Source organism: Austrofundulus limnaeus, unplaced genomic scaffold (genome assembly GCF_001266775.1).
Source record: "Austrofundulus limnaeus strain Quisiro unplaced genomic scaffold, Austrofundulus_limnaeus-1.0 Scaffold95, whole genome shotgun sequence".
In the NCBI taxonomy this organism is placed as follows: Eukaryota; Metazoa; Chordata; class Actinopteri; order Cyprinodontiformes; family Rivulidae; genus Austrofundulus; species Austrofundulus limnaeus.
The window spans coordinates 799,684-812,898 of record NW_013952497.1 but is presented as its reverse complement, the minus strand read 5'-3'; the positions used below and the strand labels follow the sequence as shown (position 1 = coordinate 812,898).

The window sequence follows — 13,215 nt, the reverse complement described above, 5'->3', positions numbered from 1 at the left end:
GATGTTAAATCTTTTCTTTTTTTTGTTAAAGAATTGACTCTAGAGTGCATATTTTGTGTCCATGAAAAGCTATTACAGAAAATATTAAAGAACTGTTCTTGTTAATTTGATGAAAACATTTTAAATTTCCAGTGCACTCACATCAGAATAACTTATAGATTTGTTGTTAGAATAATCGATTAATTGAAAAAATAATCGTTAGATTAATCGATTAGAAAATAATCGTTTGGTACAGCACTAGTGATCTGTGCAAATGAGGGAATAAAATATTTATTAYACAGTGCTGCGTCTCTTTTTTTTTCTCGGAGTCGACGCCAACATGCGTAGTTCCTCTTCGCGTTTCTCTTCTCGTCATCTTCTCGCTTTGGTGCGCCACAAGTGACCCAAATACTGCTATATTATTATGTTTAGTTGCAAAACGAATAATCCATGGCAATCATACATTTGAACAAATAACTTTAACCAGTTCCAAATCGGACTGGAGAGCACTGCCTCACCCCTGCTTTTCCCCGTCACTCTGGGCTCTGGTGTGTGTGTGTTTGAAGTGTGCCGGAACCCACAGATTGAAYTTTTCATCCCCCTCCACATAAGAACACATAGCCTACTAGGTCAGAAGTTTGTGAGAGTGTTTGTTTGTGCTGAAAGCGCTCAGACGCTGTGTTTGCTTCAACCACTCGCATGAAAAAAAGAAAGAAAAAAAGTGACTCGTTCCAGAGCCGACTACCAGGAAGCAGCGATTTATAAAGAAAGTCAAACGGCCAAAACCCATAAAAGGGGATAAAACAGACGATTTTCATGGTAAAATCTGACTAATAAAAACTTTTGAGCTTAATCCTGGACCAGTTTGTGGATAAACAACGTCGAGTGACGAGTCTCTGACTTTTTTTTTCCGCATTGGACTCCACCCATAGAGAAATCCCATGCAGTGACATATGCTGCAGCAGGAGGGGTTTCCTGGCGCGGGGTGTCTCAGGAACTAAGGTATGTGCGAAGTCATTCGGAAAGAAAGACAAGCACAAAATAAGCAACTCACGTTAAAAAATAAGCCCAAAACCGCAACCTGCGACTCACGGAATTCACAAGCAACTTCAGAAAGAAGAAAAAAAAAATGTTGCTCATAATAAGCAGACCTGCTTGTTTTTTGTTTTTTTTCTGTTTTTTTTTTTTTTTAACAACGTAACTGTGCATGCCTTATCAACTGATTGGATCATCTATCGGCGATAGCCAGTGACCATGATCTTATGATCTGAAAATAGGGACRATTTCCCATCCCTAATTGTGWCTGCAYGGTCAWATATTTTCTCCTGCACAAAAGAARWTCTAGTGCTCACTWGGACCAAAAGAGCTGCTCCTCAAAGATGTCCATCTTGCTAATTTAACAACTGGCTTYTGGCACCACACCATTTTCAGCAACATGTAGAATCTTGCACTGCTCCTCTTAACACACCCACAAGTGTCCCCATAAAATAATTTGTTTTCCTTCCAGCGGGTACACAACAAAGGCTGAAAATCTTGAGGTCTGAATAAAATTAGTGGAAGCATTATTATATGYTAGGATATGCTGTGATTTTTAGGCTCAAAAAAATAGAAGGGGCACATTTTACTTAAGTCACATTTTACATGCATAAATACAATAATTGTAATTTTCTAATTAGGCAAAGACTGAGACTTRTGCTTAATCTGACACATTAATTGCAGCTGTGAAAATGCAGTTAATTAAGTATTATGGTTTGAATTTATTATATAACCACAAAACTTTCTTGTGGTTATGACATTTATTTTGAAATCAAATCTTCAGGTTCAAAAAATCCCACACATCTGTCAAAATGACTTTCTATTCTTAAGACCATCTAATGGCAAATGTCTGCATCAAAAAGCAGACAGACAGAACAAACAGAAAATTGCTTGYTTTTCTTCTTTTTCAGACCACTTTCCAGTTGTGTTTACAGGTGCACTTTGATGAAAACTGAAGGCCTTTGAGTCTCTAAAACAAAGAGCTTGTCAGATCATCTAACAGCATCTAAAGCTCCTCTTTGTGTTGGTGTAATTGTAATGTATTCAAACTTCTAAATCATACAATCCAGAWATCAAACAAAATGACTATATGCACAGACGTATGTGAACAGATGTGCTTTTAAACTTTTGTTTTCAAATCAAGGTCACAATTTTCCTTCTTCAAACAACCTTTTTGGTTTTCTTGTGTGCAGCTTCTCAAAAAAGCACAGTGTTATATAAACATGGTGTCGTTATCCTGCAAMAAGTATAGATGAATCAAATCATCTGCTAACATTTGCCTTCACAAACATTTTTTATTTGACCTTGACTGAAAAGTCATGAGATTTGTTTTTTCTTGTTCGCCTGCTCCCTTCTGCAGTGGTCRCCACAGGGAGCAAACTTGCATGATAGATTTGGCAAATGCTTCACGCCAGATGTCCTTCCTGACACAACCTGGACTCAAACCTGCAGCCTCGGGATTTTAAACGTGGCACTGACCACTGAGCTACCACAGCCCCTCATATGAATGAGATAAAAGAAAAACAAATCTGATATTTAGCAAATCAAATCATGCCTACCATTGGCTAAAATCTGGTTCTGCTGTAATAAACCTGCTGTTTTTACATTCAGATGTTATGAACATGTAAATTGAAACATATTGGTGCGTCATCTGAATGGGGCAACTTCCACTAAAATTAGTTCCAGTTGTTAACCAGTAGTCTMTTTGCCATTTCAAGGTTAAAAACTGTAAATTACAACTACTTTTAAATGCTTTAAAATAGAAGTGTTGCAAGGATGTGCTTTGTGCTTTTTGGGCTCTGMGCTTTTCACATACACAGCACCAGAAAATAACTGCTTGCAGATATATCCTTTTGTTTATGTTTAATTTTATATTTTGGGGCTCCACATACTAGAAACGACATTGTTACAGTAGTATRATATTTTGAAAAAAAAATTAAAAGTTATATTATTGTTAAGGTACTAAAAAAGTAACKAATTGCAAATGATAGTCAAAACAATGCAAGAAGAACAACGGCATAATATTAAAATTAGGCTCAATTAAAAGACAATTTGAACAATTCTGCACTGTTAAATATGATCTGTTGATGTTTTGTTATTCCCTAACATACCACACTCATTTGTTTCTCCATATGGTTTCAACCTAATACAAAGAATGACTTAATTACTGAACTTTAATTGAACCAGTTCTGTGTGTGGGTGTTTGTGAGTGAAAGGCTGAACACACAAGCTGATGAGGTAAAGAAGAAAGCCTCCACTCATCATAATGATGAAATTAATTTTCTTTTTGTTTTCTTTTTGCCTCTTCCTCCATCATACTTTCCAAAGAAAATCAAACAGGATTAGGATGGGAGTGAGGGAGATATGCCTGCGTCAGCTGCATGAGCATAATCCCCAGTCTTTTTATCCTGCCAAAATACACAGTTTTGCATTACTAGTGGCTAAAGTGAGGATAGAAATCAAGACGAACACTGGAAAGACACAGAGTGTAAGAGAGCTGTCTGCTATGGTTTCATGGAGCCTTTTGGTGCAGTCTTTTTCTCTTTGTCCAAGTGCATGGCTTTGGCGTGGCATGCTGGCTACTAAACGTAATTTTGCGTGTCAACCCAATGAGTATGAAAAAAAAAAGAATTGAAAAGAGAACCCAACCAAGAAAATAAACAAAAAATACTGTATATTAATAAAGCAACATCCAACCACAAAATGAGTACCAGTGGTCAGGAAATTGTTTGCCGCTAGTGCAGGATAGATATGTAATTCAAGACAACAAACTTTTGGCTGAAATACAAACACATTGAAAGGGAATACAGTACAACTAAAATAAAACACAAGACACCCAAAAGTACTGTAACTGCATTATAATAAACTAACACAAGGAAACTAAAACATGAAAAATGTCTGATCTCCAGCTGCCGCCACAATCACCAGATTTCAATCCAAACAATCACGTTTGAAATGTAGAGGAACTGGAGACTTACATTATCAATGTGCAAATGACAAATTGGCATCAACAGCATGCTGCCATCAAGTCAATATAGACCTAAATCTCAGAGGAATGTTTTCCTTGACATTGCTCAAGCTTCTTATACGTAGCTCTTCTTGAAGTTACAGTTGCTTGGAAYTACTACATCTACCATCACTGCCTTCTTCTGTTTCGTGTTGACCAACACAATGTCTGGTTGGTTAGCCATCATCTGCCTGTCAGACTGGAACTGGAAGTCGCACAGCATCCTGGCTTATACATTATTGCAGCCACTTATGCTGATCCATATATGCTTTGATTGCCTGCATCTCACATCCTGTCTTTCAATCCATTTCTCCTCCCGGTAGCATTTGCTGATATGAGCCACTTCCTCAATCTGTTTGTGGTATGTAGGGGCTTATCTTATAACCTTCCACATTGAATTCCTGCTGCCTCAGACATTCATCATTGAGTGGTTTCTTTCTAATGTACTCCAGATGCACCTTCATGATAAGTGTGAGTGCCCTCATGTACTAATTGGTGCCAATATCCAGTCACTGTGACATCTACACATCCCACATACTGACCAACTGCACAATAAAACCAGCCTGCAAACCCACAATGCAACCCCAATAAAACCCTGTCAAGTGCTAGTAATGGTATCTGAAACATCTATGAAGTCTCCTCTGTGTCTGGTGACCTTCCTTCAAGGTTTCAATGATTGTCAGATGCTCTAGCAACTGCCTGATGACGCCATTACTGCTCAGTTGCAGACGCACCAGCTCCTTGCAAATCAAGTCATTTATATACCCAACACAGGTCTGCATGTGTATCCATTTATATTCAAATCAGACCATTCCTTCTGGGTGTTTAGCTTTTTTGTTTGGGAGTGTAAAATAAATCAAATGAGTTACAATCAACATAAAAGCAGATATGTTGGGGTTCTGTTTTATTTTAATATAGCCAAAGTGTACCAGTTCGATAGTTTAGACCAGTTCTGTCTTGTGTGTTCCTCATTCTTTTACTGTTTCTTTAATACTTCCTGTTTTTTTTTGTGTGTGTGTTTCACTGTTAAAAATAAAACCTGCTCACAAGTAGAGTGCATGTCAACAAAGTTTATATGAAGATGCAAGCAGGAGTGTGCATGACTACATTCATGTCTGTTATCATATGCAAAGTTACTGCATCTGATTTATTTTATTTTTATGTCTCAGCAAGGTTAGCTTTGCTTTTAAAGATACACTTRAAGAACCTTCAGAGAAAGAATGATCAAAACCAAAGGGGAACACAATTGTTAAATTATAGATAAAGCATCTGTTAAAGAAGGGATGAGAYTACAGAAACTAAGAGATTGAATAAACTTGATTCACATGTGACACTGCTCACCTGAGTGGGGACRGCGCTGTGGAGCTTCAGTGTCCCCTTCTGGTGACACATGGAAGAGCAGTCTGTGCAGTGGTTTTCAGTGCATTTCGAACACATCTAGAACAAAGATGAGGAAAATTTCCATTTGTGTTTGCACGCTGGGGTGTGTGTACATGAGTGTGACAGACAGACAGCCTGTAYGAATGAGATGGAGATAAACATTTCYKTATTCACATGAGCAGAAAATCTTTAAAAATGCTACGTATGCAAACTGTGCAGGTTCATATTCATTTAACTTTCTGCAGTGGAAAGCTGAAAAACYCTGTTTAAGATTTAAACCTAAATCCGGATATCTCTCTGTCCTCTAACCTCATCCTTGGCATATAAACTTTGACAGAAAGAATGAATATTGAAATGGGTTCTCTGGCAGGATAATGCCAAGATGTTTATGTTGAGTGTGTGTGTTTTTTGTTTTGTTTTGTTTGTTTTTTGAATGAGTAAGAAAATGCATAGGTGGTTGTGCCTGAATTTAGCCTTCACATTAGTTTTCTATGTGTGCACCTCATATGAATGTGTGGTCCTGAATGCRTCTTAAGGGAAGTCATTATCATTTCTATCGCAAAGAATTGTAGAGTCTTAGTGGCGGACAAAAAGTCCTTGCATCAGCAGCTTTGGGAGATATGTCTGGACCAGGTTGTTAGCGAATACAGGCAAAGAAAGAAGAGTGGAGATGAAACAATGAAGGGTCAGAAGGACAAAAAGGACCTGAGTTTTAAACCTTTCAAAGAAAAAAAAACTGAATAAACTATTTACTTAATGCTTATCATTTACTGTTTTTGTTCTTTTTTCCAAATTGTTTCCTCGTAATTATCAAATCAAAGTCAGAGTACAGAGCAGTACACTGGGAGAGAAAAATAGAAGAAATAGTAATTATTTACTTGCCTAATGACTTAAAACATTCACTTAAATAACTTTTTGTAGGGTTCTGTAATTATTTCTCAATCTCTTTATATATTGCCTATTTTATTAGATAATTGAGATAAATAAGATACTAAAGTAAACATTATTATTGCTGAAATGAAAATGGTCCAACAGGACAAATTTATATCATTAGATGCACAAAGTACTTTATTTTTTTCTTACACTTGCTTATCTTAGTTTCTCCTTGAAGTTCTTTATTATTATTGCAAATAATGTATTTACAGTATAGATAATGATGTGGTAATTCTTTCTTCATACAATTTCCACTAAGTGTCACACTTTGTGTGTGTGTGCGTGCATGCACATGCAAATCTACAGCYGTGACACAGTAGTTTGATAGTCTACCATAAAGCACGACCTCATTTCCCCGCTCAAGCCTGGAGATAAATTACAGCCACTCCCTTGGGATGAGGCATCCCTATCAGGCAGCAAGCGGCATATTACTGCACTCTCTATACAATGCAGAAAGTGATGAAATACATCTTAACTTTTTTCTTTTTTTTTCCTTTTTCTATATGATACTGAGAAACCGTGCAATGTGTTTGTATAAGTGCAATTATATCCAGGTCCAAGTTCTAATTTAAAATGAGGCAAAATCTATATGATTATGTGYTTACATTTGAAAGTGTATGTCAGCATTTGTGCCCTTATGTGCAGTTTCAGACAGAACAGGAGAGACAGTTGAAAAACACCCCTTTCTTGTTATCATTATAAGATAGAAGGACTTTCTAAAATGTGTGTATTAGTGCCTGCACTTAGTTTATGTGCTTGCCCAGATGAGTATAAGCAGTGACATTAGGGCATTCACTGTAGAAAACTGAGAGCATCAGGCCCTTCAGCCTTTCAATAGACAGTTCAGTGTTATTGTCATGAAACACACTCGGTCCGACATGTAACCACACAGTTTAAATGCATCCCTTGACCTGGACTTAAATAACTTATCCCACGATAAAAGTGGCAGAAAAATACTGGATACTAGTTCAATAAAGTCTGATGGAATCATTATGAAACAACCAGTCAGTAAGCATGCATCAGTTTGACACAGTTCATTTTAAACACACAGTAAAGCCCCTTGTTTCTTCTTATTCACACACACATTTTTAGGCTGTGATCCCTCTTCCTGTGTTGTGGAAAGAGGAGCGAAGAAAAATAAACAATGGTGCCCTCAGGGGTCCTGAGTATCGATGAATGGATTCAGCTAAACAGTTATCAGTGCAAACAAAAACACTCAGATATACTATCAGAGAGGACAGCTGAGCACAGCAATACAGAGAAGGAAGAGCAAAGAAAAAACACAATATGACAGAAGGAATGCAAAATGGAAGGCAGTTTAGATGTATGAAATATTTTAAAAAATGAGAAGGGGAAGAAAGAAGGTGCCAAATGGAAAGAAAATGGCTAAGTCTAATAACCAAGAGGGAAACAAGTGAAAGAATAATGGGCAWGTGAATGACAGAGGCTGGCAACAGCTGATGCAGAATGGAAACAAAAGCAGAAATTGATCAAGAAACAGACACAAGCACAAATCAAATCAAATCATGAGCAAATGGAGAAAAAGCCAAGTTGAAAGAACACAGAGAGAAAGAGCAAGAAAGAAGTTAGAATTCAAAATKCTAATTATGCTGGCAGCTCAAGTTAATTAAGACCTGGATTGTTTTTGTTTTGTTTATTTTTTTGGCCTTTTTTTTACCAAATGTAAATATTTGTGGGTTTGCAGTAATCAGCAATCAGATTAAAGTCAATTTGCATAAACTTTTTATCCAAACTCAGTCTGAAGAAATGGCAAAATAACTCAAATGTTAGTGGACTCCTGATGATCCAAAATGTTGCCATGCCTTCAACAATACATGTTCCTCAGAAAAGTTAAATAATCGCTTCATTTTTCTATATGGCTGAGTGTATTTGCTTACATATCCAGCAGGCTTAACTCCACAATGTCCACATTTATCCTTTTGTTTCCCTATACTTGCCATCCCAAGACCGACGTGAGGAACAGAATGTGGAGGTTGCGCCTGAGAAGGAGCTAAAATTAAGCAAACACATTGTTGTTGACATTTTGAGGATACTTGTGTATCTACCCGCCTGCCAGGTTCAACACAAACATGAGGAAAACTATACACTTTTTAGAGCGTAAAAGGAAATATAAAACAATTTTAACATTAAGACAGACAGCCCATGCCTCTGGAGTTATGATTGTAAAATCAGTAGAAGGATGTTGCTGTGTACAAATATTGAAGTTCTTGTAAAAAATTAAATAAACAAGGCAAACAAAAAAAATAATAATGTAGGGTCAGATCATTTTTCTGTGCAAAACTGTGTCATATTTATATGTTGCAAATAATTTACAATTAAAGTTCATGTAGTGGTTGTAAACCTCTCACCTGTAAGTGATTCGTCCTTCAGCACCCGGATCTTTAATTTGCCTGCTGACAGCTATTAAGTTGAAATATAGAAATAAATTAGAGGCAAATGTTTGCTTATGCTTCAAGTATATTTGGTGGGATGTCCTTGAACAAATGTGCTCATATCATATATTTCGTAAGTTTACCTTGCTGCGCTTTATTTGTTATGAAATAAAATCTAATCTCTTAAGTGCTCTTGTTTGTAAAGCTGTCAACAAGCTGAAGACTTATTCAGTGTACCACATTGTGGGACTTTCTGAATGCATGTATTTATGTTATTATTTTTGATTATGTGTCATTTTATGAATGGGTGCATTTTGATAATTGAATCAATGAGGTTGTTTTGGTTTTCTTTCTACATTATGACCATTTCCCACCACCTTRCTGGGGTACAACAGACTTTAAAAATGTGTTCTAGATAATAAATCAATGAGAAGGATGTAACTGCAGTCCAAAGTCTGATGCGCAAAATAGTCCAAACTGCGRATGTGTGATGCATCCAAATCATGAAAACTTCTGAACTGTCTTAAACTGACATAAAACTACATCAACATGATATAAAAGTTAAGGCACATACATGCATACAAATTAAAAATCACACAGAAATCCAAAAATGTATAGAAAGATGTACATTACTTTTTCCATCTTGTCTTTGTTTTTCTTAAAGTTGTTTGGTAGAAAATTGCTGATTGAAGAGACATTTTGTTCAAAGGCCCATCTCCGCTGTCTAACAAAGAGAAACACAGAGACAGACAAAGATAATTGCATTTTGATTTAAAAAGATAAAAACAGATTACATCTGTGGCACTTGTTCATTTGTTTTATTAATCTTGTGCATTTSCAAATGTTGGATTTCACATTCAACTTATATTGCAAACATGAGGATGTAACAAAATCTGTCATTAATCTAAAATAGCAACACAAATTCACAAATAACATTTCACAAACAGTTTTTAAAGGAAACAACTCAGATGAACATTAGCTATAAAGACAAACATTATTTTCAATAACTTGAGATATGACACTTTAGTGTAACACCAACACTAATACATTCTTGTTCCCAGTGGTGGGCACAGTTCCCCTAAAGCACTAATAAAGGAACTAATTTCCTGATTATTGCTTTAGGGCTTTTACTAATTTTACAATTTATTAGTAGATTAGCACTTGCTAAATTTATAGGCTAAATTTAGAAGCACTAATTGAGGTCTTTAAATATTATTGATCATCATTAATGTTAACAGCTGAGGGAGAAAACTGTCACACATTTTGTTCATGTGTGTGTCACTAATCCACCAGGTGACATTATATTAATTAAAATATGGCTGTGGAATGTCAATGATAAGTCTTTACAGAGCAACATGACAATATGTGACTAATGTCTGTTGAAGAATGTTCATGGGTTGACTGGGTTATTTTAGTGCTTTAGAATTAGCTTTTGCTAAATTTTTCAGTGCATTAGTGCTTTAGAATTAGGGGACCTAAATATCTGAGTTGGTGTTTTAGGGCTAGTGGAACTAATTTTTAGATTAGTGCTGCCTACCACTGCTTGCTCCCATTTTCATGACAAGAAGTAAAAAGCAGCAACCCTTAGAGGCAGAACTTTATTACACTGAACCATCTTTTTAACCACCTGACACCAGTGTGTTCACACAGTGACACTGGTTTTCTTTCAAATATATTTTATCTTGTGATTTACTCAACTAATTTTATTTATTTATTTATGTTTTGTTTGTTTTGTATTAATTAAATTTGTTTAATTTGTCAGTACTAAATGTTCAAAAACATGTTTRGATTTTTATGGCTATAAAGTTTTATAAAATTCTGCCAAATACAGCTTCTTAATTAACTCACAGGTGATTTCTGAATAGGACTTAATGTGAATGTTGGAGGTATAAAGGCTTTTGTTAATGCCTACATTATATAATCCTGGTTTCAGGATGTTGCTGGAAGAAAAGCAAGTTGAGGAGGTTTTGAAGGTTGCTGATATTTTTGCATCCTTACGTTTATGAATTGATGTAACAAAAAATAAAATTAAATAAAATAAAGAATTGATGTAACATGATGACAGCAGGGGCCTCGTGTATGAAAAAGTGTACAACTTTCAAGCTAAAAGTTGGTGTATGTATAAAATTTGAAAAAGGCGTAGGCACATAAATAATCAAATTTATTATAAACTGGCATAAGTTGTCCAAAGCRTTATAGTGTGACAGGGCCTTAACCATGGCAAACGTATCGAGAAAGGCAAAAAAATTTACTAAATGTTAAATAGATGTACTAGTGTCAGAGGTGGAGGCAAGCGGTAAAATTGATTTTGGTAGTAGTCATAATTCCAGAGTTAGGGGGGAAAAGGGGAAAAAATGAAGTGGCAGTGATCAGCAAATGTTAACGCAGCAGGATTCCGATTCTGGTCTTTGCCTGAAAGAAAGAAAAAAAGTGGTCCGACATCAAAACTGATGTCAAGAAATGAGTGGCTGTGCATCACATTAAGCCACAGGGTAGGGGAGTTTGATATATCTGAGCACCATACGGATGAGGCTGTCGCATGGCCCATAGATGACTAAAATACCTGACCTGTCAGACAGCTCCCTCTGAAAGGCTTTAGCCACAAGGAATCCCAGTGTGGTGGGCAGTGGTGTCTCCGGCAKGATAAATTAAGAGGAGCACAAAACTCAACACCTATTAGCAGCAAATAATTGTTCTATGATGCATACAATTGGACTTYTATCAATTTTAAATGAACCAATAGYRCAAACTGGCACACTAGAAATGGCARCACATGCATCCTCTYACATAAGATGTATTCACAACAGGAAAAGTTCTTTGGTCCACTTGTTTGGTCTGGACCAAATAGCAGACTTTATTTAAACATGGTRCTATTAACAGCGTCATCTTTATTTCTAGGTATGTGCTTTGCCCTGTCCCTATCATTTATGTTCAATGGAGCAATGACCGTCACCTGCGTGGTTTATAAATTATAGTCCAATATAGATTTAAAAAATCTATATCATTCTTTTTTTTTGTCTTGGTAGAAAGCAAGAACCAACACTAGATGGCTACACATGATCCAAAAGAATGCAAACATAATGTGTGAAATCCAGCATTTTAATTGGATGTTCAGAGCTAGGGGTCATAGAATTTGTGCCCCCTGGCTGTCTACTAAAAACGYGATATCAGATGTTTATTATTTGAACAAATGCTGATGGGTGAGCCCCAATTGGGGCCAGTTCATAACAGAGTTCCATAAGAATGACTCTAGGCTCTTAAATCAAATAATAAGCCAAGTGTTGTTGTGTAACAGCAGGTTGGAGTGCTCTCTGAGAACACGCTCCTTCCTAATTCTTCTATTGACAAAGCTGCCATTGTTTCACAATAATGCAMAAGTTACACAGTTATTTATGGGGACATGTCATTGCCTACTAGATTGAGTTTAAATGCATCGAGTTCAAATTGAGTTCCAGCTCTGCTAAACTGACAAGATAATCAGATACACACTGTGTCTAGTTCCAACACAACACAATGACCTTTATAATCATAGGTTTATCACTGAGAACATCCGAAATTTAATTACTTAGGTACCACTGAAGCCAAACAAAGTTACTTTTTTTCAATCAGCTTATACAGGATGGTGGTATAAAAGGACAAAGCTGATGTCCAGAAAACATGTCTTTCATAGCCTGTGGACAACAATAGAGATYATGTTCCTGTAGATTAGTTGGACTCATATAAAAACTGGAATAGATGTGGTTTTATAACTAAAATCCACTGTTACAGACAGTTGAAGTCAGTGTGGGGAAATGTATTTTCCCTTTTACAAATGTTTGTATGGTGGTGTTACTCAGCACAGGTTTGTGTTCAGTGACTCCAGAGAAGCTGGCCTGACACTCAWAGCAGGTTTCTCCTGTGTCACTGAAACTGAAGTGCATTTTCTGTACATTAGTCCATTATGTCWTCTTGATCTCCCAAGATGGATTCATTCTGACAGTCTTGGGTTCAGCCTCATTACCCACTTTAAAGACAGTMCCTTTACTTTTATAGTGAGCGACACTGACACCCTCGCCAGATTTACTTGAACAGTTGGAACTTCATATTCTTTACTAGTGGTGTTTTCTTCTTAGGTAGCCAAAGAACTGAATTTATTCTGGATTTCTACAAACATCACCGTAATGATTGGATAGCTCAGTCTCATTTTAAAAAGTATATAAACTATTTAATTACTKGTAAGGTTAAATGTGGTTTGAGATGGAATGAGAGAAACACATGTGAGATCATCCACTGTCTAAGAAACAACCGCATTAATCACATAAAAACCAAAACATGAAATTATAAAAATAGAGAAGTAGCGTTATTAAAGGGATCCCCGATTAGTTGTAACATTAGACTTTATATGATAAACACATACTTTAACTGTAAAATAAAGACTGTAAAAACAAGCTAAACTGTGGTCCTCCATCCATATTTTCAGTTGCAGGCTGAGTCATTTTTGTGTTCCCC

The 13,215-nt window shown here is 36.3% G+C and overlaps 1 protein-coding gene across 1 annotated transcript in view; it reads right to left on the bottom strand.

Annotated features, from left to right (window-relative positions):
- zbbx (zinc finger, B-box domain containing) overlaps window positions 1-13,215 on the bottom strand; it is a 66,349-nt gene that overhangs the window by 40,050 nt on the left and 13,084 nt on the right. Inside the window, exons 4-7 of the mRNA XM_014012839.1 lie at window positions 9,361-9,451; window positions 8,704-8,755; window positions 8,233-8,345; window positions 5,363-5,458 (exon numbers count right to left, since the gene is read on the bottom strand). Coding sequence (XP_013868293.1) covers window positions 5,363-5,458; window positions 8,233-8,345; window positions 8,704-8,755; window positions 9,361-9,451 — 352 coding nt within the window. The remainder of the gene's footprint in view (window positions 1-5,362; window positions 5,459-8,232; window positions 8,346-8,703; window positions 8,756-9,360; window positions 9,452-13,215) is intronic.